Genomic DNA, 23987 nt, shown 5'->3' on the forward strand with positions numbered 1-23987 from the left:
AAAATAAACCAAGATGACCGCTGAAACATCCCGAAATATTTCAACTAAAATAATACGACTATGTCAAGTTGTTACAGTTGACACCTACCTGTGAAATAACGAACTTATATTTTATTTGGCTGGATTATATTATAGAACCACATAGGACCATTTGACATTTCCCTCAGTTCATCTTATGACAATACTGAAAAAAACGAAAGAACTTGCGGATTGTTGTCTCACTCACTCATAGACAAAAAGTAATAACGTGTTGTGAATACGATATCTTTTACCAAGCTTTTATTTTTGCCCGGCTTCTTTGCTTTAGTCATTATTCTGAGGATGTCAGATTCTCATTAGCATGGAGACTATACATATTATACTACTCTTTGAGACTATATACCATCTATACCATCCATACTCATTAGACTGCACAGCGCGCTCCAGACTACGCGGCGCGAAGCCGCGAACGCGAGTGTGGAGTCGATTTCGCTGATTAGCGAACTTGACTCCACACTCACGTTCGCGGCTTCGCGTCGCAATTCGCGCATGAGTGTGGAGGGCCATAAAGCGCTTGCAAGCGTTTATAGGCCGTAAAGCGTAACACACCGTCGCACCACACCAAGGTCATTGTGCGACGCATCCATAAGTAAGAGCGAGAACGTGATATCTCTTTCTCGCTCTTACTTATGGGTGAGATAGAGATCTTTATTTGCATACCAGTATGTTAATGACCTTGGTGCGGTGCGATGGTGTGGTACGAAATAACACCATCGCACCGCACCGCGACCTTGGAGCAGTTTTAGGAATAGGTAGTACTGACGTGGGCTTCCACACTATCGCACCGAACCGTCAAAACGGTGCGATCCTCCTTACAGACTGCCGCACACGTGCGCCAGTGTTGTCAATTATTTCCATGTTTTTCATAGATAAACGATATCTCTTTCTCGCTCTTACTTATGGGTACGTCGCACAATGACCTTGGTGCGGTGCGATGGTGTGTTAGGACTTTAATGTTCACAAAATACAAGTTTGACACTGTAGACAGAGAGAATCATACTATGTTTGTCTTACACTAGTACTAGCACCCAAAAGAAAAGGATGAGTATTGTTTTTTTTTGTTCTTATTTACTGACAATTTGGTTGACCAACTATAATAATGTTTCGGCAATTTGGCATTATTTAAGCTATAGTTTTAAACGATTTTTTTTTTGTTTTGTATTGTCTGTCATTGTCAATTGTCAAGTCCAATGATTTTATTCATCGGAGTTCATCATCAGCGTTAATCTTTAGAATAATTTATATTTATCTTATCAATTCTCAAGTTTGGTGGCTTTGATATCAATCCTAACTGTGAAACTTATAAATGGTTCTTATTACTGTAATTATTTGCGTTAAAACTCGTTGTTTATTTTATTAGCAAGACGAAACGAGCAAGTGCTACTGCTTACACAAGTACAGACTTAACTTTGTCTGCAATAGCAATACCGACGATCAATCACTACATGAAGTCTGCTGACAATGGCATCGCCGCAGAACGTGTCCGTTGACCAGATCCGGCAGATTCTGTCCGAGATCATTGACGCGCTGGACTCCCCTGATTACTCGTGCAAACTGGACGAAGCTAAGGAAGCCGCGGGCAATGAGATGCTGAAAATGATGCAGATTGTGTTCCCCATGGTGGTGCAGATCGAGATGGAGACTATCAAGCGACATGGATTCAGTGGTACCCGGGAAGGTAAGCATGTTTTTTCCGGGATCGGAATCGGGACCCGGGCTACTTCACCTGCCAAAACCTGTACCATAAAAATAAATAAAATAAAAAAGCCTTTTATTTCTGGGTAAAAAATATGAATATAAACTTATTTGCAAAACTTAGTCTAGGATATGAAAAAATCACACCAGAACCCTCTTATGAGGTATCTTCCAGAATCTTCCACCTCTCTCGATCTTGGGCCTCCCATACCCAGTTGGCCCCTGCTACCTTAACTATGTCAGCTCAGCGTGCCAATGGCCGTCTTTGCTTTCTTTTTTGGACCTCTCCATGCTGTCGCTTGTAAGGTCTATCTGGCAACATGGCCAGCCCATCTCCATTTTTGTTTCTGGGCCTGGCTTAGCGCATCTGTACCATAACAGGTGACACAACAAAGTCAATCAGCCAAGCCTTTGTAGCGAGTGATGGTTTTAGCTCTAAGCTATTCATGTATGTTAGTTGGTGTGTATCCAGACTCAGTTTTTTTTCATGATATAGCCGGAGCTCATTGTCTGAGCAAACGAATCGCATGTTGGTAAGTGATTACCATCACCCATGGACACCCACAACATGAGAAGGGTTGTAAGTATATTGCTTTACGATGGGAGTACGCTCTTTTATTATTATATACAGGGTGGGCACAGGGATTCCGACACACTTTAACCATGAATTCTAGTGCCTATTTGGATAAAAAAAAGTAATATAACAATGCCATAGAAAGCCTAATTTACGAGATATTCAATTATTTAAGTAATTTCGAAGTTAAAAAAACTCAAGGCTAACACGCCCTTATAATGTGACGTAATCATACATACCAAGACACAAACAATCACACATGCAAAGCAGAAGTGTTAAAAATAGTAAACTTACCTGTCACCTGCTATAAACTAGACTGCCAATAACAGCAGACAGCAAAAAGTTTGCTTTAGGTATTTAGGGAAATTAATTTTATGTGTATTGTTGGAAGCGAGGCGATTGCTGTGTAAAAAACCATGATACGACTAAACGAACTCTCATACCTTGGTGCAATGATCTAATCTCAAGAAGTACTCCAAAATTATCAACTTACCTTCTACCAAAGTATCGAGTAGTGTGCAAACTTTTTCTGGTAATAACATACTGGCCGTAAACATAGCCTCAGTCACTAGAAATGACTTAAAAATGATAGGTAGCCTTGTCACATGAGTCAAAGTTTTACATTTAAAGTCATAGGATAATCTGATTACTATGCCTAAAGATACGTTCACAAGTTAGTACTATCGTTAATTGATTTATTTTGTTCCAGAAATTAAGTAAATTAATTAGGCAATTTTGGACCCATGTTGATATAACATTTTTCTTTCGTAACACTGCCAGGAATCCACGGTTAAAGTCTGTCGGAATCCCTGTGCCCACCCTGTATATGAATGCACAGGCAGCTTAAAATAGCTGATACGTGCATATCAATGCCCTGCACTTGTGTTTTGTCCATTTGTAAAATGTTTGTTGAATGTTTTCTTGAAGGTTTGATGGTCATATGTGGAAATAAATGATATTTGATTTGTTTAAAACCATATTCTGCCGCTACCGTGTCCCATGCCTATTAGTAAATATGTTTAAACTCATTAATACTTCCAGGTGTAGTGCAGTTCACTCAACTAGTTCGTGAGACGGAGAGCCTGGATGCTGAAGTGTCCCGCCTCCACAACCAGATCCGCAGCCACTACCTGCCACCGGTCTCCATCAGTTCCACTGTGGACACATCTTTGTAATTTGGTATGTTTCTAATTATATTCAAAACTCCAGTTTTATGGCTTGGCAATTTTTGTTTCCTTGTTTGGTTCTTAATCAATTTTTTTTAGATAATTCCAATATTAATATGAAATTATACTGTACTAGCACAGAATAACTAATAGTACTACCGTACAGAAAATTCACTCCTTCACAAAAGCCAGATTTAAGGTATAAAACTGGCGAGTGTAGGCGGCGGCCTGCAAGCAAAATTGAAACTTATAACCGCGCACGAACCGTGAATCTTCTTTGCGCGGCAGTTTTATGACCGAGCTGCGAGTGTCGGCACGGGGTTGTCACTTGACAAGTTTTTGTACCTATACCTATACTTACTGATTTATTATTTTTAAGATAAATATGTAGGAATTACAAACGTTGATTCTGTAAACATAAAATTTTTAGCCGGAGATAGTATGTCTGATTCTCACGGAAGTAGGTATGCCACAGAAGTACTTATTCCTTTGAAAATATGACCGGTCAATATAGACCGGAATTTATTTAAAAAATATGTTTTTTCTGCTTCCTTGTTCTTCCGTTTATTCAGACATCCGTAAACAGAACATTATCTTTTATACAGATTAGATCGCGATTTAGGTTTCGAAGCCATTGCGTATTTTCAATTTTGCGCGAGCGCCACGTGACACGGCTATCGTGCGAGCCGAGCGGCAGCCCACTGCCATACACCTTCCCGGGCGGTGCGCCGGCCAAATATACCTAAACTGCGCAGTGACACCCCCCTGGTACTAGCTTTTGCCCGCAACTTCGTCTGCGTGGAATTAGTAATTTGGGTAGCTTCTTTTTTATCCAATCTGGTTTTGATTGATTCCCTGTACAAACTTCCTTATTTGAGAGACAATTATAACCCCTGATGCTGATTTAAAAATTAAAGGCGATAATTCAATTTGAGCAAAATGCTTACATCCATTAACAGGCTATGCCCCAATTATCCCACTTTCGGGGTAGAAGTGAGATATTTTTTACCAACTTAAGGGATTATTTCACGGATAAAAACTATCCTATGTCCTTCCCCGGGACTCAAACAATCTCTGTACCAAATTTCAACTTAATTGGTTCAGTGATTTAAGCGTGAAGAGGTAACAGACAAGTATGGAAGTATGGATATGGATTAGTATAGAGCATAGACTATAGAGTATGATCTTATCATCAAAAGGAGGAAGTAAGGTATATTGTATTGTATTGTTTGTAATTTGGTATATATATTTCTTACATTACTTTGAAATTCGGATTTATTGGCTTGGAAAAACATTGGTATTTCATTTTATTATTTGGTTGTTATTAAGGTACTCACCAGATATTTGATACCTTATTGCAACCAGATAGGGGAATATATGAGAATATTGAGAATAATCCTATCATTAAAAAAAAGAACAGTATTATCATGAGTCTTGCCAATGCCAAACACATAATGAAAAATCAGTCATTCTTACTGATTTTTATACGTGTAGGTATATTTGAGGCTCATACAAAAATGATTTAAAGTTAATTTGTTCGTAATACTTGTAATGTATCAACCCATACCCAGTCTCTATAATGCTGACGCAGGACGCATGTCTACAACGATGCAAAATCGCGTATTTTTCTGCAAAAGACAAACAAACACTTCACACATTCTATTCTAACAGGAACAGAGTTAACTGACCATTTGCAGACCCTAAGAGCCTAAGGCCTACCGCTAACAAGTTTCGTTATCTACCTCTCTATCGCTCTTGCTTATTCGAGGGATAAGAGGCATAAGACCGAACAAATAAAACAGTTCGCGGTTATAGCTCTTATCTGGTTGCAATAAGGTATCAAATATCTGATGACGCCTCTATTGAGAGTTAGATTGCGTGTTTAGATATTTTTGATCACCTCGGCCGCTCTGATATATCTAATGGCGACTGTACTACTTACGCACATCATTGTCTTGATAATAACGAACTCAATACATAAGCCTTGTAACCATTGTTTGTGGTGTTCATAGTCTATTGTGTGAAAATATATAGTGTAATAAAATAACAAGCAGTTTTCATATACTAACACCTGAGTCAGTCTTATTAACAACACCGACTTATCCAATCTAGTAGTCAAGACTTAACCTAACTTAGATCATGTAGGACAGGTACCTATCATTGAGTCAATTAGTCCGAACACTGTGCAGTGTGCCATTGTGACCTAGGCGATACCGATGCCCACACTGACTCTGCAGTCTGCAGGTAAGCAAGACGACTTATTTAAAAGCTGCATACAACTACATAGAATAGTCTATAAATTGTATATACAGATGTCAATCACAATGAAAAAATTAACGATGATCAACTCTGGTCAACGTGGGACTCGAACCCACATCCTTGGATTGCCGGTCCAATGCGTTACCAATTGCGCCAGCTGACCATCCGTCAATCGACGCGAATTCAACTGTGACGACCCACAATAAAAAAAGGAAAAATATATTAACATTTACATAGAATAGAATAGAATTTTATTCGTAAGCACAAACAAACGAGACATTACATAATATAAAAGAAAACAGAATAAAATTAAAGTGCCACGAAATGGCGTCATCTCAGCATGTTGCTGGATCTTCCGATGAGGAACATCAAGTGAGAAGAATCACGAAAGGTAACAGACAAAAAAAAAACATAAAAATAACAGTCACAAATCACTACATAGTATAAAACAAGATCTTTAAAACTACGCAACGGATTTTGATGCGGTTTTCACCTATCAATAGAGTAATTCTTGAGGAAGGTTTTAGTGTATAATTTATAAAGTTTTTGTGTAACCCGTGCGAAGCTAGTAGTTAAATAAGAAAAAGTTACACAGCAAGAAGATACAACACAACGACTAAATTAAATAACATCAGTTTGTTAAAAAAACACGCCCTTACAAGTGCCTTACACGGCAGGACAGGCAGGAGCAGGACGCGTTGGCGTACGGGATGATTTTACTCTAAGAACAAATTAAATTATTTTCTATGAAAATATGTTAATTTGTGTTTTTTCAAGTAGACACACTACTATTTAAACTATATACTGAAATAAATGTCATATACGAAGGAAAAAATGACCAAAGCCTCAGAGCTGGAATCAAACCAGCGTCCCCCGTTTACCGGACAGGTGCCTGAACCGCTCGGCTATACGGTCGGGGTCCGATCGGTCCGGGAATGATTTTATATTTGATATAACTTCAACTATCACTCCGGTCACTGTGGCAGGACTGTCATTGTGTGAATTTTCTCAGGTGTCTTAGGTACAGAGACAATATGTGAGATTTCACAATGTGAAAGTTTTAAATGTAGGTACATAATTAGGTATTTTCGCTTGCCTATTATGTTATCAAGTGAAAACATAATAGGCAAACGCGCAAGACATTAAAAACGTATAAACGTACGTGAAAAATACTACTACGAGATACTATATAAAATACGATGTATAAAACGGTTCTCTGACCTCCGTAAACGCAACGTCGTAACGAAGCTCTGACAGATCAGATCTCATCTTTATCGCGCGAATTATGCAAGAGAGACATATATGTAGATAGACGATCTTAGTATATCAATGCTCACGGTAGAAAAGGGGCGTGAGCATTGATCGTCGTAGTGTGACCATGGGGTCACACTTCGTTTTGTGGATTGTGGTATATTTACGTTACTCCTGTCGAATTTCTTTGTCCAATGTCATTGCGTCTCACTCTCTCATTAAGCAAAATGTGAGACGCAATACACATTGGACAGATGGAATACCACCCTAAGCCAGAGACATCCAATTTCTAAACAAAGTTTCATGTCTTATCGTTGTTGTACATAGGTGGTACTGCTTCGAAGCAATTAATGCAGAATATTGCTGTCTCTTTACGTACAACGATGTAGTCAGAAGTGTAGATAATTACCTACTTGTATAGAGGTTGACAATTCTTTTATTTATCGGTCTCTGGTGTAGAGTAATTAAAACAAATATATGAAGTTATGATGTGTCGGCTCGTGCTATTATGAATTAGTGCAGTAGATAAGAGCAAATCATGTTAGGTGTTTTAACGTGGTTTGTGCATATTTTTACTAGTCGAATTTAATGAAGATTGTCTCTATTCCAGATGCAAAATCAATGAACAATCCAAAATGAAAAGGAGAAGAAATCTCTACGTGTTTACTGTGTGTGTGCTCGTGTTTCTTTACTACTTCTGTGGTGTTACTGACTATGTGTTCTCAAGAGATTTTGACAGTGAATTTGACTATCCACTCAACACGGATATTCGGCCAATTGTTGTCGATATATTAGCTGGTAATAAACCTAGTGTAACTCCTATAAACATATACCCATATAGGTTTCTTAGTAATTTTGGAAAATGTAATGCTGTAGAGAAACTTGACTTGTTTATATTAGTCAAATCTGCTATAAATCATTTTCAACACAGGAAAGCTATAAGACAGACTTATGGCCAAGAGAGCTATCTACCAGGACGCATCGTCAAAATCCTCTTCTTTCTTGGAATAAATGACATGAAATCCCAAACGCAAAGGATGATAGAAAAAGAAATGGACGAACATGAGGATATAATACAGATAGATTTTCATGATAATTATTATAACAATACTATTAAGACTATGATGTCTTTTCGCTGGGCGTATGAACATTGCTCTACGGCAGATTATTATTTATTCACAGATGACGATATGTATATATCAGTTAGTAATCTTTTGAACTATGTATCAGAGCAACCTCCAACAGGATTAAGCACGACTTTTTATGAAACCGAAAGAGACAGACTACTTTTCGCCGGTTACGTCTTTAAATCAGCGCCGCATAGATATATTACTAGTAAATGGAAAGTATCTAGAGATGAATATCCATGGAACCGTTGGCCGTCTTATGTCACTGCGGGCGCTTACGTCCTATCTAACAAAGCTATTAAAATAATGTACATAGGGAGTTTATATGTTAAGCATTTCAGATTTGATGATATATATTTGGGTATAGTCGCGAAAAAGGTTGGCATAGAGCCGACGCATTGTCCACATTTTTATTTTTACAAGAAGAAATGTAGTAACGAGGAGTATAGCGAAGTGATAGCCTCTCATGGATACAGTGATCACAGTGAGTTGGTGAGGGTGTGGAACGAACAGAATAGGATTATTTGATGGTTGTTTGATTGTGATGGAGTGTGACATTTGTGAATTTATTGTAGTGTTGGTTAAGACTCGAGTCCTTTGACTCCTCTGGATATAATTAAAACTTCAACTTGTTAGAGACCCAAGTCTTTTGTGGAGACTAGCCTTTTCAGAGAACTCATTTTTTTGTAACAAGGAGTCGAGTTTTTCAAATTTAGACTCAAGACTCGAGTCAAGATAATAACACTGAATTATTGTGATAGGAATAAATGGAAGCAATGCTCGTAGTCTCAAGCCCCTGTTAATATTAGTTTTGTCGTGTATTTTGAAAAAATAAATATATATAAGTCTCTTCCATTTAAATGGAATTTAATCTCAGTGACAAGGGAAAAAGGGACTTTTTCGTTAGTTTGAAATTTAAGCTTGAAGTTTTTACTTATCCGGCTGAGATATAAATCAGTTGTTATGTTTCTGAATTTGGAACCGTTAGTTAATCAATAAAAGTTCAGAATTGATGGGAAATTGTGTACGTGGGATCTCACGAGGCTAAACATATTTATATTCTTATGATAAACACTTTCTAAATAAGGTATCTTTAAGGAGCATAGCACACTGCCGTCGCATGTCGTTCCGAAGTGCGAAGCGACGAATTCGCGAGCGGCGACGACGGTCCGGTGGTGCGATTTTTTTTCGTATCTTCGTCCGAAGCTGCGGTGCGTGTCGAATCGCGTCTACGTACAAAAATCCGTACGGTTGTACGGTACCCATGGAGCTCAGTGTGGCATACCCCGCGGCGCGCACCGCATCTTCGTCCGAAACCACGAATCGTCGTGCGATTTGCACCTTCGCACGGAGAGACGGAGCCAGTGTGTTATTACCGTCTTAGAGGATATAATCAAACGGAGACGCCTTGTCTGTAATTTTCTGTACAAAAAAGTCTGCTGATTTTTGCGGGGGAGGGGAACGTCAAATGTATACGTAACGTAAAAATAGCCATGTCAGATAAACGTCAGTCCATACATTGTGTATGACCATTGGCAGACTATTTTCGACAGAGGGGAACTCCTGTTAATGGCTACTCCGTTTGGTTATATCCTCTAAGTATACCGTGCGATTTTTGCATACGAATTCTACAGTACAAAGTTAAAAATCGCAGCATCGGACGTCGTTCTGAATTGCGAAGCAGTGTGCTATGCCCACTCGTTTTGTATCAGTATTTTATCAAGGTATGCTTATGATAACGAAATTAATTACCTATAAATCATAATATATAGTATTTTTGAGAGATCCGAGGATTTTTGGGAGGATGGGGGTTCACCTAAAATCCTTGGAGCTCGTGCGGAGACTTTATCTCTGCCACAAATCCACAATAATGTATTTGAAATGAAATGAAAAACCATAGATAATATTGTCTTATGTTTAAAGAGTGGGAAAAATTTACGGCTGTTTGTGCAGGTGATAGTTTTGTAAAATATGTAATAGGTAAAAGCTACAACTAGGAGGTAAATAATAAAATTGATTAAAGGAATATGTATAACAATTGTATATTTGATAAGTATATCTCATCACAACATTGTATTGTACTTACCGATAACGTCAACAATAAACATTGTCATAGAGTCAAACCAAGAAAAGTCTGCAGATATTTTGACCACACCCGTTTCTCAAAAGCTTGTACATAACTTGTAATACAAGCCGATGTCACTTTCTGACAGCTTTTGTTAGAAAGGGACTTCCACTTGTATTTCAAGTTACAATCTTTTGAGAAACGGGCCCTTGGTGTTATTTTAAACATCAAACTTCTATGAAATTATGACGTATAAATAATACTGGTAATGCTGTCAAAATCTCTGCAGACTTCGTGGTCTAACTCTACATAACTTTACTTAATATGTATGTATTTTCATTTACATTCGAATAATAACCTTATAATTATTAATATAAAGTCGTGATTGGCACAGCATATGAAATTTGCTTCATTTATTGTCTAAATTTGCCACAATGTTACGAGTAAATTTTTTGGGCATAGTTACCAGTGGTAAAAAAATCCTAGTCCAACTTGGTGGTAACTAGTGGGAATAACCCATAATTAACTATATAGGTATGGTACGGTATACTATCTAACCAATTCTTATTGTCATAAAAATAAATATATCGCCTAACATAATCCTAAATAAATGCTTTAGTATTTTTGCAAGCCACATTGTAAACGCAGTCTTGGTCGAGTTTTAAGGTTTACAAATACTAGTCAATGTGTTGGTTTGTATGATATACCAATATTGCAAGAGATTCTAATTGAAAGCGAGGCGAGCCCTAACAGCAAAAAGCTAGACGTTACTGGTCCGCAAAGGTCGGTTGAATCAAATTCGTTACCAATGGTACCATTTTCTTGTATAGAATTAAACTTGCTATCGGTACCAGCGCCATATTTGACATTAATGAGTTCGCCGATTGTGCGTAGTTCAACCAACCCTTATGCGACGGTTATGACAAAAATGCTTCCATTTTAAACTAGACACATGGCCATCAACGCTTAGATTAGATGCGCGGAGCGTTTTTATTTTTATTGTGAGCCCAGGTAGTCATGGACTGTATCAATGGGGTTGGCATCAGTCAAAGCTTCGTATAGATAGCGCCAGCATAGGTTTTACATCTCTAGTTTTGTTCTATGAGGTTTGGAGAAAACAAAAAAACCAAGACACTATCCGTAGGATTGACAGGTAAAACCAGGGCAGCATGGGAGCCGTCAGATTTTTGTCGCGAGGAGTAAATGTGAACCTACTATGCACAAGAAAACGTACGAGAACGGTAGATGGTAGCACTTGTTTTGGCAATGTACATGTTTATGTTTCCGATTCAGGCCACAAGATGGCAGACCCTCCAACGCGCACGGTCCCTATGGTGGCGTCATCTGTAAAATAATTCGACCGGCCAGCCCCGTTAAACGTCCTAAATTTTAGTAGCTTTCCCCGCCTCCGCTTCAATCTCCTTGAACACGTAGGTGATTTTCATGATGGCCAGCCACAGGTCCTCATCTGTTATGCCATTGTGGAGTGTAAAGCGAATAGTTTGGTCGTCGAATATGATGCTTTTTAGAATCACGCCTTCGTCGTTTGCCGTTTTGCAGTCGCCCTGTAACACAAATGTGACAATTAGATTCAATATGGATGTATGTATTTGTTTGACTAAAACCATCCCGGTAACTGACTGGTCTTCAGTGTGATAGAAAGTAGCCACCGCCGATATTTACCAGTAGGTAGGTATCTGTCCCAGTCTTACAGTAGCAGAGAAAAATCCATCATATTTTTTCAGATACATTTGCATATTTTTTTTGGTAATTTCTCTAAAACGTCTTTCTCTAATACGTGTTTTTGAGACTGGTTTCGGTTTATACGGCTTAGAGATATGGAGGACGAAACTTGCGCTAAGCTCTGTACGACGGGACATTTTGGTGTGAGCCTCACTAGAACTATGTTTATGTGCTGGTTCTGGACGCCCACGTTCTTATACAATCATCATCGTTGCTGCTAACTTCATACACCTTATTACAATTACATAAGGTCCACAGTCAAGTGTCAGTACAAACCTGAGTCTCCTGCAGCGAAACTTGCGCTAAACTCTGCAGTCTCTGCACGACCCTTCCCGCTTCGGCGGGACATTTCGGTGTGAGTCTCACTAGAACTACCTATGTTTATGTGCTGGTTCTGGACGCCCACGTTCTTATACAATCATCATCTTTGCTGCTAACTTTGCAAACCTTGTTACAATGACATAAGGTCCACAGTCAAGTGTCACTACAAACCTGAGTCTCCTGCAGCGACACTTGCGCTAACCTCTGCACGACCCTTCCTGCTCCGGCGGGACATTTCGGTGTGAGTCTCACTAGAACTACCTATGTTTATGTGCTGGTTCTGGACGCCCACTTTCTTATACAATCATCATCTTTGCTGCTAACTTCATAAACCTTGTTACAATGACATAAGGTCCACAGTCAAGTGTCAGTACAAACCTGAGTCTCCTGCAGCGACACTTGCGCTAACCTCTGCACGACCCTTCCCGCTCCGACGGGACATTTCGGTGTGAGTCTTACAAGAACTATGTTGGTGTGCTGGTTTTGGACGTCCACGGTGAAGCATTTGAGGAACATGCCTTCGATTACTGGAATTGAGATTTTTTTTATCAGTAGTCTGGCATCGCAACAATTTTTTGGTTTGATAGTAGGTCTGTACACACACAAGGAAAATAAAATATAATCAATATGTAAATGCCACTTAGGTACGACAATTTATGAACACATGAAGGAGGTTTGAAAGGCTTGTGGGCTATATCGAAAACTTAAATTTGGCATTGATACTGCATGACATGTACGCTCCCTATGGGAACGCTTAGTGTCTAAAGACCACGAGTCGTCTTACGTCTCCGTCGACTAATTAGTGATGTCTCAAAACAGAGCCCGGTCGTGTTCCATCTTCCGCACTGTTGACTGACAATTCTTAAACCGTATTACAAAGACATAACGTACATTTATGCTCAGTTAACTCAGTTCATACTTCGGTTCGGTAACTTTTCGGACAGTCACACGCAGGAGAGGTTATGAGTGTCGCTGTTAATGTGTTATGCTCTACCTTTAGCCATTCTATTTGCGCGTTTGTGGTCCAACTCCAGTTGGGGAACAATTTCATCGAGCGCTACGAGTGCACACGCCGCTAACACTCCGGCTTGCCGCATACCGCCTCCTAACATTTTTCGGACGCGTCGCGCTCTGAAATAAAAAATAAGAACTAATGAGCTGATGTGAAATGTGATAACATTTTAATGGCTGGAGAGTTTTCTAGTCCTTGTATGCTGGTAATGGACATTATAACTTCAAAACCGGCCAAGTGCCGGACTCGCGCACTGAGGGTTCCGTACTTCCGTACCATTACTCAAAAAACGGCAAAAAATCACGTTTGTTGTATGGGAGCCCCACTTAAATATTTATTTTACTCTGTTTTTGGTATTTGTTGTTATAGCGGCAACAGAAATACATTATCTGTGAAAATTTCAACTGTCTAGCTATCACGGTTCATGAGATACAGCCTGGTGACAGACAAACAGCGGAGTCTTAGTAATAGGGTCTCGTTTTTACCCTTTGGGTACGGAACCCTAAAAAGGGAGTGGGAACAAAGGCGTTGACGTTTTACGAAAGAGAGACCTATAATCAGATTTCCCATTATATTCTATTCTGAATATTTATTTTTACAAACGAAACTTGCATTTGTCTTGGCAAGTTTTGATGTATGGCCGGCTAGTTACCATAACCCCCCTCGATTCCAAGCCAAAGACAATGATAAAAACCTCTAAATCTTCGGGGGGTTTTCACTTTTCATACATTTTGTATGAAATCGCGTCCATGGGACTCGGAGGTAACTTTTCTGCCATCGCAATACAGCGTAAGCGAGACTCAATGGGTTATATTACCTCACTACCATATGGCATACTTACTGTTCAATGAAATGTACGGAGCCCACTAACGCTGAGCCGACCGGACAGCTCAAGCCTTTGCTGAAACACACGGATATGCTATCGCAGTGCTTGACTACTTCTTTCACGGGAACATTTAGGTATGCTAAAAAAGAAAGTTGTGGTTAAACAAGTTAAAAACGAACCACTGTTGAAAACTATTTTTAACCGACGAGGGTAACTTTGTAACAACATTGACAGAACAAAGTATTGAAGTGATATAAACATCACATTTTCGTAGAAGTCTGGTGACACTTCCATCGTCCTCGCTCGTAAGTCCCCGTCAATTTTTATGTGAAGTAAGTGCGCGCGCGGCCATGCATTGTCACTGCCAAAGGTAGGTACCAAGTATCAGATTCTACATTAATGTACAATTGGTAACTCCAAGATTAGGAAAGATATTGCGCTATTATCAATTTAAATAAATCAAATTACTAAACTTGCGTATTTTACCTGCCGCATTGAAGATGCGGGCTCCATCCACATGTATAGGTAATGAATGTTTCTTGCAGATGACAGACAGCTCATCAAGCCATTTCATGGGCAGCACCTAGAAACCACATTCAGCTCAATTAGTTACACCTACACTACACAATTTCCTCTTTATTTCAGGGAAATTCGACCGATAGGTGGCGTTCTTTTTCATGTAAAGGGATCAAACTTCTTAAAACTAAATTTTTGTCTGCCAATGCTTTGCCAGACAAACACAAACAAGACAATGCTTTGGCGTCGTTCTGTGGAGCAAGAGCTGGGTGTATTGGGGATGGGGTGAGAGGAGGTTACCCAAGCTCAAGCTGCCCAAGACCGAAGTCAATGGAAGAACAAGATTCGAGCCCTACACCCCAGCAGGGGGTAACAGAAAATGAAGAAGAGAAGAAGAATGCTTTGCCACTTCTAGCCCTCGAGGTGTAGCCCTCAGATCTTCCTCAGTGCACGTAGTAGAGCATAAGGGACACTGTCTCATGTGTATTGTTGTTTGGGGGACTCCACACTCGCAGAATGTATCTCCTTGTCGCCCAATAGGTGGCGTTGCAAGCGAGATATTAATCATAAGCGAACGCTATAAACTTGCATAAGCAAGTGAACCTATTTTGATGACTGGTAGGTATGTACGTGTCGTGGCTAGATGTAAGAGACGATCATTTCATGATGTGGCAATCATTTAATTATTGGTTGGCCACATCATGAAAAGTCAAACCACAGTCAGTGATTCAAATTCATATAGCTTATATTTTCTTTAGGCCCTATATGTCAGAAATAGCAGCAAGGTGATAGTTTTCATACACGCAAAGCTAAAATGGAAAAATAGTAAATAACGCCACCTACAACAATTATAATATAAGACACAACGGAGAACGCGGTGTTGTACGGAAGTTGTCGGTCTTTTCTATTTACTGGCCTCTGGTACCTGCATATCTCTAATGAACATTATCAACCAGCTGAGAACACCGCCAATTAATTTGATAGATAAGTGCGAAATAGTGCTCAAATATAATTAACATAGGCAATTATTGTCCGGTCAAAGCAGTCTTTATCTATTTTATTGGTAACCTCTGCACTGCACCTCACCTATTTAATTTATGCGCCTGTGCGTAAATAATAGGGTTGTTCACACATGTTGAATTTTATAACTACTAGTTAAATGGATAGAAAATAAATTGGAAACTTAATAAATAAGTATATTGGAATAATAATAAAAATACAGGACCTCAAAGTTTCAAAATGTATGTATTAAACATCCAAAAGGGAAAAAAAGAATGGTACCATTCGATTCCATACATAAAAAATTGTATAGCAACTATATATATAAACGCAATATTTTACGGACAAAATCGCAATTTCCTTGTTTTGCATAAGGTGGGTCTACGCTAGGCGAGCCGAGCACGAGCGGAACACAAATTCCTATAAGTGCTCGTGCTCGGCCGTCGGTACACACTATACGAATTTGTGCTCGGCTCGTGCTCAGCTCGCCTAGGGTAGACGCACCTATACATCGAAATGGCTTCTGTTACATGCTGACGTTATACGCCCCTTAATTAAAATTATTTGGCTTACCTTCCCGCCACAAACGTTGTGCGTATTCTCAATGCAGACAAGCGACGTGATTGGCTCGTGTATGTCGGTGCCTCGGATCCGCTTCTCCATCTTCTCCAGGTCGAAGGTGCCGTCGGGATTGTTCTCCATTGTGGATAACAGGCAGCCGCCGACGTGTGCTGCGCCGCCTGAAGACGACATAGATGTTTAAGCCTTTATAAGATAGAGGGAATATATTTCCCACATGATTTTTAACTTTGTTTAAATGGTTCAATTTTGCATAATTTCTGTCAACCTGATAGTGTACTGATTTAAACTAACACGATTTTCACTCATAATTTTAAAACTAACACAGGACTTAATCGCGTACAAACTTACGTTTATTTATGGCCTGACGTTTCGAACGTGAAGAAGAAGATGTTGATACAAATCCTCGCCAGTCTGCCTGTGACCAGGAACGTAACGTCACGTTCGAAACGTCAGGCCATAAATAAACGTAAGTTTGTACGCGATTAAGTCCCGTGTTAGTTTTAAAACCTTAGTGTTAGATAAAAAAAAAATGGTGTCTTATAAAGAATTAACAGTATTGGGTGTAGGTGTAGAAAAAAAGTCAACTGAGAATCTTATTTTTGATACATTTTAAAGTCAGTTTACACAGTCATCTAATAGGAACTCATCGAAGCAATTCTACCAAGGTGTCAAAGGCCATAAAGTGTACTTATAAAGTGTAAAAAAAATTGTGCCCAAAGTATTATGGCTGAACTATATTGCACTGTATCGTGTTATAAGTTTTGAGATAGTTTTGAGGTAACTGAATTGTCAACGGTCAACTTTTGACAGCCAGAATTACCGCATAATGTACAGATCTATGTATACAGCACTATCTACATCAGCTCTTAAACTCGATGCACGATTTTTTTGAGTTTTAACTTTCTGTAATTAAAACTCTTTGATGTAAATATATGAAAGATGAGCACGACTTGCCTTGTTCATATTTGTAAATGTGTGCCTTGTCTCCAACAATGACTTCCGAGCCTCGCTTATTGCAGTGCACCATGACTGAAATAAGGAAAAATATTGTTTAATAAAATAGTTACAATTATAAGAGGAAGCCTGAAAGTTGCACCTATGACAGAAAAAGTAAGGGCAAATCGCCTAACGTGGTATGGGCATGTGATGCGGAGGGATGAAAGTCATGTGACGAGAAAGGTATTAAGAATAAATGTGGAGGGAGGTATGAGGAGAGGAAAAGGTGGATGGACTGTGTGAGAGATGATATAAAACGAACACAAGTGAATGATGAGATGACGGGTGACAGAGAGGTATGGAAGAGAAAGACATGCTGCGCCAACCCCAAGTGAACGGGACAAGGGCGAGCGAATGATGATGATGAAAATAGTTACAATTAGAAATCTGCCCAGTGGCCCCAAGCTTCCTAAGGGCCACCCCACACTAGCTTCTTTTAAACGTCGGCGTCTAGTCGGCGCTATGGATAGTGGCGTTACTGCGCAGTTGCGCCAATGTTGCATCGAGCAGCACCAATAGTGTTGACTAGACGCCAATGCTCAGGAGATGCTAGTCTGCAGTGGCTCTTATTGAAATGTGGCAAGTGCCGAAATAAATACTTCTCAGCTGAGACATTTACTTGAGTTTATTAGTTTAGTAGACATAGATTTTAGCCCCCTTATTGATAAAACTTCACAATTTAGGAAACCTGTGTTTAATTTTGTCTTTTGTTACAAATCGAAATGTCAATATATGATAGGGATGAACACTTGTGACTTTCTATCACAGAAGGGTCCCTTATGCTTCAAGTGCAATAAGGATGTTTCCACCTGAAATTCCAACAGAAAAACCCTTCTCTGATGGAAAGCCACAATTATCAATGGTTTGTTACATTTGACAAACATTTAATCTAACACCATAGGACTCCACTTAAGCCTTAGTAGATACTTTAGAAATTACAGGAACGTTAAAATTTGGGTAAAATTGGAATTCTATAAGTAAACCCGGCTTCCGTAGTTGACAGGTTCATTCCTTCAAGCAAAGCACATACTAACATATTTATTACTGAGTCAGTCTTGTTTGTGAAAGTAACAATTGGTAACATTCAAGTGGGTTTAACAAATTGAAAAGTGCTTGCACAAAACTTATAAATACAGGTAACTTATAAATGAAACTTACTCGCAATCAAATTGGACATGGTACCAGAAGGCACAAACAACGCTGTAGGCTTCCCCATCAAAGCTGCTATCTTACTTTCCAGGGCATTCACCGTTGGGTCCTCTCCAAAAACATCGTCTCCCAACGCAGAATTCACCATTGCATGTTTCATCGCCTTGGTAGGCTTTGTTACGGTATCAGAACGCATATCTACTATGTATGCCATTGTAAAATAAAATTAAAATTTGATATGAAAATTATGAAACGTGAAATAAATAACCTAACTATGCCGCTCGACTGAACTCTGTATTGACTGACTGACTTCAGCTGAGATCAGAAACTAAAGTCAAAACAAGCTTGATTAGATAAAAGAAATACTCGTGTGTATCAACACTAACAAATTGGATAGTAATTCAAGGTTATTCGCTTATTATTCAATCAACCGGTTCGTGAAATACATTCAACTATTGAGCAATGAATTGCTACTAATCAAATTTACAAAGTCGGCAAACGTTATGAAATTACACTAGTTTTTTGGTATTCTCATTTAAATAGTATTACACTTTAAAATGACAGCTGTCATCGTCAGCTGATTTGGTGTTTAATGGCATTTGACAAGCAGTAATAAAGGACCCTGCACACAAGGTTTTAAGCAGAATGTTGCAAGCATAAAGCGACGTTTTTATTAATTTATTTTTTATAAAGAATCGCTTTTGCCATTTATACTTGACGCGGCGAATGATGATCCCTATGACAGTTCATTTTTGTATGGAGTAACTGTCAATGTCAAATGTTTCTACCTTTTTTTTGGGTTTTAAACATTTATTTATTTAGAAATGTAACAATTAAGTAACAAAAATACGGTAAAAACCTATTTCTTCAATAATATTTAAATTAGGTCTATTCAAAAGCTATTTGGAGGAACTGTCATACGGACCATCGTTCGCGACGTCACGTACGTAGTAGAGATTATAGGGGCAGATAAAATTTCTTTTTTAAACTATTATCGTACGTTCTGCAATTTTAGATAACTACTCCTAACCAATACTGTGTCAAGTCTAGCAAGAAAATAGGTGTTTGAAAAGGTATTTGAAAAAAAAAAGTAATTGTGTGGTTTTATGAAACCACGATGCAAGTGAAAGTTTTTTTCGGATTGTAGGCATTTAAGAGGAGGCTCCTGCAAAATTGCAGTTTTTATTTTCAATTTTTAAACGTTTTAATGAAGGGCAAAGGCAATTAAAAAAATCATATAGAAACTAGACTATATTTTCGAGGGCAGAATGCAAGCAAAACCTTAAAAAGTTCAAGTTGGCTCCATAGACAAAAAATCACGATAACATGTCTAATTTTCATTTATTTTTAATTTTATATCATTACCCAGCATTCCACAACAGTATAATTTTAGTATAAAATATCTGTGCAACGAAATTTTTTTATTCAGAAGTATAATTTCAGAGTTATTGAGGAAAAACTATAAAATCCGCGCGATCGTCAAATCTTCCGTCGCAAGTTTCGCACGGCGTGCCGTATTTTTTATTGCTTTCTAATTTGCTGGGTTTACGCGCTCTCTTAACTGAAAAAATTTCAACTGAATTTTTTTAATATATAGAATAAAAAAGAAATATTTTATTTACATAATTTTTTACCTTACTGGTAACCCTATTGTATTGTGATTTGTCGCATTGTGTGCAGGGTCGTTTATTTATACTATTTAATGGAAAAATAAATTATAATATTTTTTTTATTTGGATAACTGATTTTAATTATTTAAGCATTTGCAAGTAAAACTTTCTTATAATTCATACTGATTCAAAATCCAACGAAAAAAATCATCTTTCTATTTGCCATAAGCATGTTTGCAATGTCTATTTAACGTACCATAGACTACTAAACCCATTTTCATTGGTAACTACGAGTTTAGAAAAAAAAAAATCTACAACATAGCCAATCCCAAAATAGACAGTAACGGCCGCCGCATTGATGTGATTTGAGTAACATAAAACAAATTTCAACGACAAAAAACCGAATCGGCAAGATTTTGTGCTGCGTTTCTTCCTGCTATTTAGTATTTATCAGTGGAAAAACTATTTTTCTCCGTTTCTCTTCACAAACTATGTCTATAACAAAAATTATGTTAAGATAAGTGAACGAAACAGCGTTACTTTTAAGTCTTACAACAATAATCTTATACGAATTAAGAACAAACTCAACGTGAAGTCGGGCGTCGACCGGTCCATCCCTCCTACCGTAACCGTCGGCGACTCCGCCGCCTGTCAGTCGCAATCTTCATTTTGTATCAGCGCCTCGCGCGGTCTCGGAACGCGGGTGCATTTTTAAAAGTGTTGTGAGGTGCAGTGTCGGTCGGCGCGACCGTTTAATGTGTTCAGTGCCGGCGTTAGTAAAGCAAGTCGAGGCGCGCGGCGTGGTTCGCGATGGTTGACATGGATAGGAACGACCCGGAGCTCCGGTATCTGTCGGTGGATCGGAACAGCTTCAACGATCCGGCCACTCAGGCGGAATGGACGCAGAAGCGCTTAGTATGGGTGCCCCACGAGACCCAAGGGTTCGTGGCGGCCGGGATCAAGGGGGAAAGAGGAGACGAGGTGGAAGTAGAGATCGCCGAGTCGGGGAAGCGGATGCTGGTCCAGATAGATGACATCCAGAAGATGAATCCGCCCAAGTTTGACAAGGTGGAGGACATGGCGGAGCTGACATGCCTGAATGAAGCATCGGTGCTGCATAACATTAAGGACAGATACTACTCCGGCCTCATTTATGTAAGTACCTCAAACTTAAGAACAATAATTGTCTTTTTGTTATTACATCTGTTTTCCATGCCTGCAATGTGATTGCAAGAGTAAGAGGATCTGATCATACCATATTAATTTTAAAATTAACAAATTTTTATTAAACAGTTTTAACTTGTGGGCCCATTAAGTTTAGGCACTCCATCCATCGAGAGTGAGGTTGGGGTATCAGATACACCCAGTTAGTTAGTTACATATCTCCCTTTTTATAAGGTTGATACTCAAAAGACACCAGTGGGTCTATAGTGAAAAACAAAATCCAAATTTCGTTATCTGCTTATTACTCTCTCATATTCATGCGGTAGAAAAGCATATTGAAATTTCGATTTTTTGCTTTTCACAGTACACCCTCAGTGATGCTGCTTGAAAGTCATCATTGATCATACTTCAGTTGTTCCATTGCTTTAAAAGGTTAACAATGAATGTTAAGTGTCTTTTGTTTATTCGTTAATAAACTGTGTGACTTTATCCCTGCGCAGAGGTCTTATTATTAATAGAGGGAAAATTTACAAATATTACCTTATCGTTATCCTTGTAGTCCTTTTAATAATAGCATGATCCTCTTTTATTTGAATATGCCCATAAAACCTTTTTTCACATTTTATAATTATACATCTAGGACAGCCATTCTCAAAGTGTGCTCCGCTGACCCCTAGGGCTCCGCAAAGCATATGTGGGGGCTCCTTGAAAAAAATCGAAAACAAATCAATTGACAGCTCTCCTTCCTCCTATATCCCTGGTCCACAGTTAATTTGTCAAAAGAAAATTTTTAATTTGGGGCTCCGTCAAATATTTTGCTTTCCAACATGGACAATGGACAAGCATGAATAAGAATTTTGTTAGCTTTAAGTTAAGATGATTCACACTTTAAACAATGAAGTCATCATACTTTAAAGTTTTTTGTTACCTATTGATGATGTAAGAACTTGCAGTTAAGTTTATACAAAATATTGTGTACATAACTTAATTTAAGAACTTAAATAAGTAACATGGCACTGCAGTCTGACTTAACATTTAAAATCACACCATATTCCTTTTAAAATTCTTTCTGAAACTTAGTACTGATGTAGATGTCATGTATGCACAAATTTACAGTCAACAGCTTCTGCCTGCTACTTTGTCAGCGTGGAATGATGATGAACGTTGATAAAAACTATCCTATGTCCTTCCCGGGGTCTCAAACTGTCTAAATACCAGCTTCATTTAAATTAGTTTAGAAGTTTTAAGTATGAAGAGGTAACAAACAGACAGAGAAACAGTTACTCGCATTTACGATTTTAGTAGTGATTTTGTGTACAGGCACAACTACACAATGTGTATAGAGCAGCATAACTTCAGTTTACAGTGTAGACTCCACACATGCATTCTCCAGACATATTGAAAGATATTATTTGTCAGATATATGTTGGAGTTTTGGATAATACTGTACATACAGTAACACAGACTTTACAGCATCTGGTCTGTATTGGCCTTATATTCCATATTAGTTTTGTACACAACTATGTGATGGACAACTTGTCACATTATTCTAACGTAACTATGTTTTCTAACGTAACCGTAGTGTGTTATATCATTTTAAGCCAGCCATTCTCAAAGTGTGCTCCGCGGACTCCTAGGGCTCCGCAAAGCCTCTACTGGGGCTGTAATAATAAAATAAAAAACAGGTCTTCTGTAGGTATATCTGGTCCACGGTGACAAACGATTTTTTTTTATTTGGAGCTTCGTCAAATATTTCGCTTTCCAAAAGGGTTCCATCACCAAAAAAGTGAGAACTGCTGTATTAAGCAATAGTGTTAACAGAGAATGCGAAAGGTATTTATTTTTCCTATAAAATCAGCATAGCTGCTAATCATAGGTTTTCTAATTAATATTATAACGTTTAATGGGTAGCTATAATACTATAGACACCTACAATGTTTACTACCTGTTTCAGTTTATGCTTGTAAAACATTAATTTACTTGCAATCTAAGTAATACAATGCAGATTTTACTGTTATAGCTGCTACTTGTAATACATTTTACTGTTGCAATTCTGAATAAGGAATCCTGCTGTGTAAAAGCTCTTTTAAGTGAACTAGACAAATTGTTAAAACATCCAATCTTCAGGTTACGGGGACCTTAAATAAACTTATTGCTTGTCAAAATCTATGAAGGAGGTCATTGTCCTAAGTGTCCATGCACTGATTTAAACTTTCACGATTCTTACTCATTATTATTCACAACGGCGGGACTTAATCGCGTAAAATAAGTTTTAAAGTGTGAATAATAATCAAAAGCCATGGTTTGTATATACATGTAGGTGTATGCCATACAAATTCAGTACCACATGAGTTCTGTAGAAACCAAATGACAGGCAATTTTCTTTAATATTTTCAAAATATTATGAAATATCCTTTATACCTACAGCACATCATGCTATGCTTGTGGATCGTTATCACATAATTAAATATAAGTATGAACTGCAATTATGTATAGGTCCAAGTTAAAAAGTAACACATCTTTAATTCTCTTGAGCAATTTTATTTATGGACTTGTTCACTCATAATTGGACTGAGATTTAATTGCAGCAATTTATTTTTTCTTATAAAGAAAATTTCTTAGCTTAGCTTAATAAATTGCAAGAAATTAACATAATATTTAATTTATTGCAGGCTGGATTGCATACTGGTCATCACTTTGTACCTTTTATAAATAATTCCTTAATCATATTATTATCCAAACTTAATGTTGTGTTAAGAAATGTTTTAAGTATCTTTTTGATTAACTAACATGGTTTTTTATAGTAAAAACACAAACAATGTATATCCATGTGAGACAGATTTTGTAGATTTTATATATGCACAGGTGAGAGGATTTAGGTATTTGCTTATCA

At 38.2% G+C, this 23987-nt stretch overlaps 3 protein-coding genes and 1 non-coding gene across 8 annotated transcripts in view; 2 read left to right on the forward strand and 2 right to left on the reverse strand.

The window, feature by feature from the left end:
* The first annotated feature begins 1258 nt into the window (after positions 1-1258).
* LOC134744097 (protein C10-like) overlaps positions 1259-23987 on the forward strand; it is a 195779-nt gene continuing 173050 nt past the window's right edge. Inside the window, exons 1-3 of one of the 3 annotated variants that reach the window (XM_063677787.1) lie at positions 1259-1717; positions 3350-3487; positions 7595-7733. In XM_063677787.1, the coding sequence (XP_063533857.1) occupies positions 1501-1717; positions 3350-3483 (351 nt within the window). In that variant the 5' untranslated portion in view covers positions 1259-1500 and the 3' untranslated portion in view covers positions 3484-3487; positions 7595-7733. Of the gene's footprint in view, positions 1718-3349; positions 3488-7594; positions 10394-23987 lie in introns of those variants that run through there. The other 2 variants (XM_063677788.1, XM_063677786.1) reach the window with 2 other exon arrangements.
* On the reverse strand, positions 5825-5896 carry Trnaa-ggc (transfer RNA alanine (anticodon GGC)). Its single transcript has one exon. It is a non-coding gene; the product is annotated as a tRNA-Ala (tRNA).
* Positions 10160-18780, reverse strand: LOC134744113 (uncharacterized). The gene is made up of 8 exons (XM_063677807.1): positions 18330-18780; positions 17130-17204; positions 16167-16333; positions 14565-14661; positions 14094-14217; positions 13235-13371; positions 12619-12767; positions 10160-11741 (listed from the first exon to the last, which is right to left on the reverse strand). The coding sequence occupies exons 1-8, from the start codon at positions 18532-18534 to the stop codon at positions 11559-11561; spliced, it is 1137 nt and encodes a 378-aa protein (XP_063533877.1). The 5' UTR covers positions 18535-18780; the 3' UTR covers positions 10160-11558.
* Positions 20313-23987, forward strand: part of LOC134744079 (myosin heavy chain, non-muscle) — an 84332-nt gene continuing 80657 nt past the window's right edge. For all 3 annotated transcript variants that reach the window (XM_063677746.1, XM_063677747.1, XM_063677748.1), the window contains exon 1: positions 20313-21085. In XM_063677746.1, coding sequence (XP_063533816.1) covers positions 20741-21085 — 345 coding nt within the window. In that variant the 5' untranslated portion in view covers positions 20313-20740. The remainder of the gene's footprint in view (positions 21086-23987) is intronic.

The sequence above is a fragment of the Cydia strobilella genome, chromosome 9 (assembly GCF_947568885.1).
Source record: "Cydia strobilella chromosome 9, ilCydStro3.1, whole genome shotgun sequence".
Classification (NCBI taxonomy): Eukaryota; Metazoa; Arthropoda; class Insecta; order Lepidoptera; family Tortricidae; genus Cydia; species Cydia strobilella.

What these genes read in the sequence shown, in the direction of transcription:
- LOC134744113 (XM_063677807.1), bottom strand. Translation starts at nt 18,534, where the DNA reads ATGGCATACATAGTAGATATGCGTTCTGATACCGTAACAAAGCCTACC. An exon ending in CATTTACAAATATGAACAAG is followed by an intron (nt 16,334 to 17,129) that starts GCAAGTCGTGCT and finishes TGTCGTCTTCAG; the next exon opens with GCGGCGCAGCACACGTCGGC. An exon ending in TCCGTACATTTCATTGAACA is followed by an intron (nt 13,372 to 14,093) that starts GTAAGTATGCCA and finishes TTTTTATTTCAG; the next exon opens with AGCGCGACGCGTCCGAAAAA.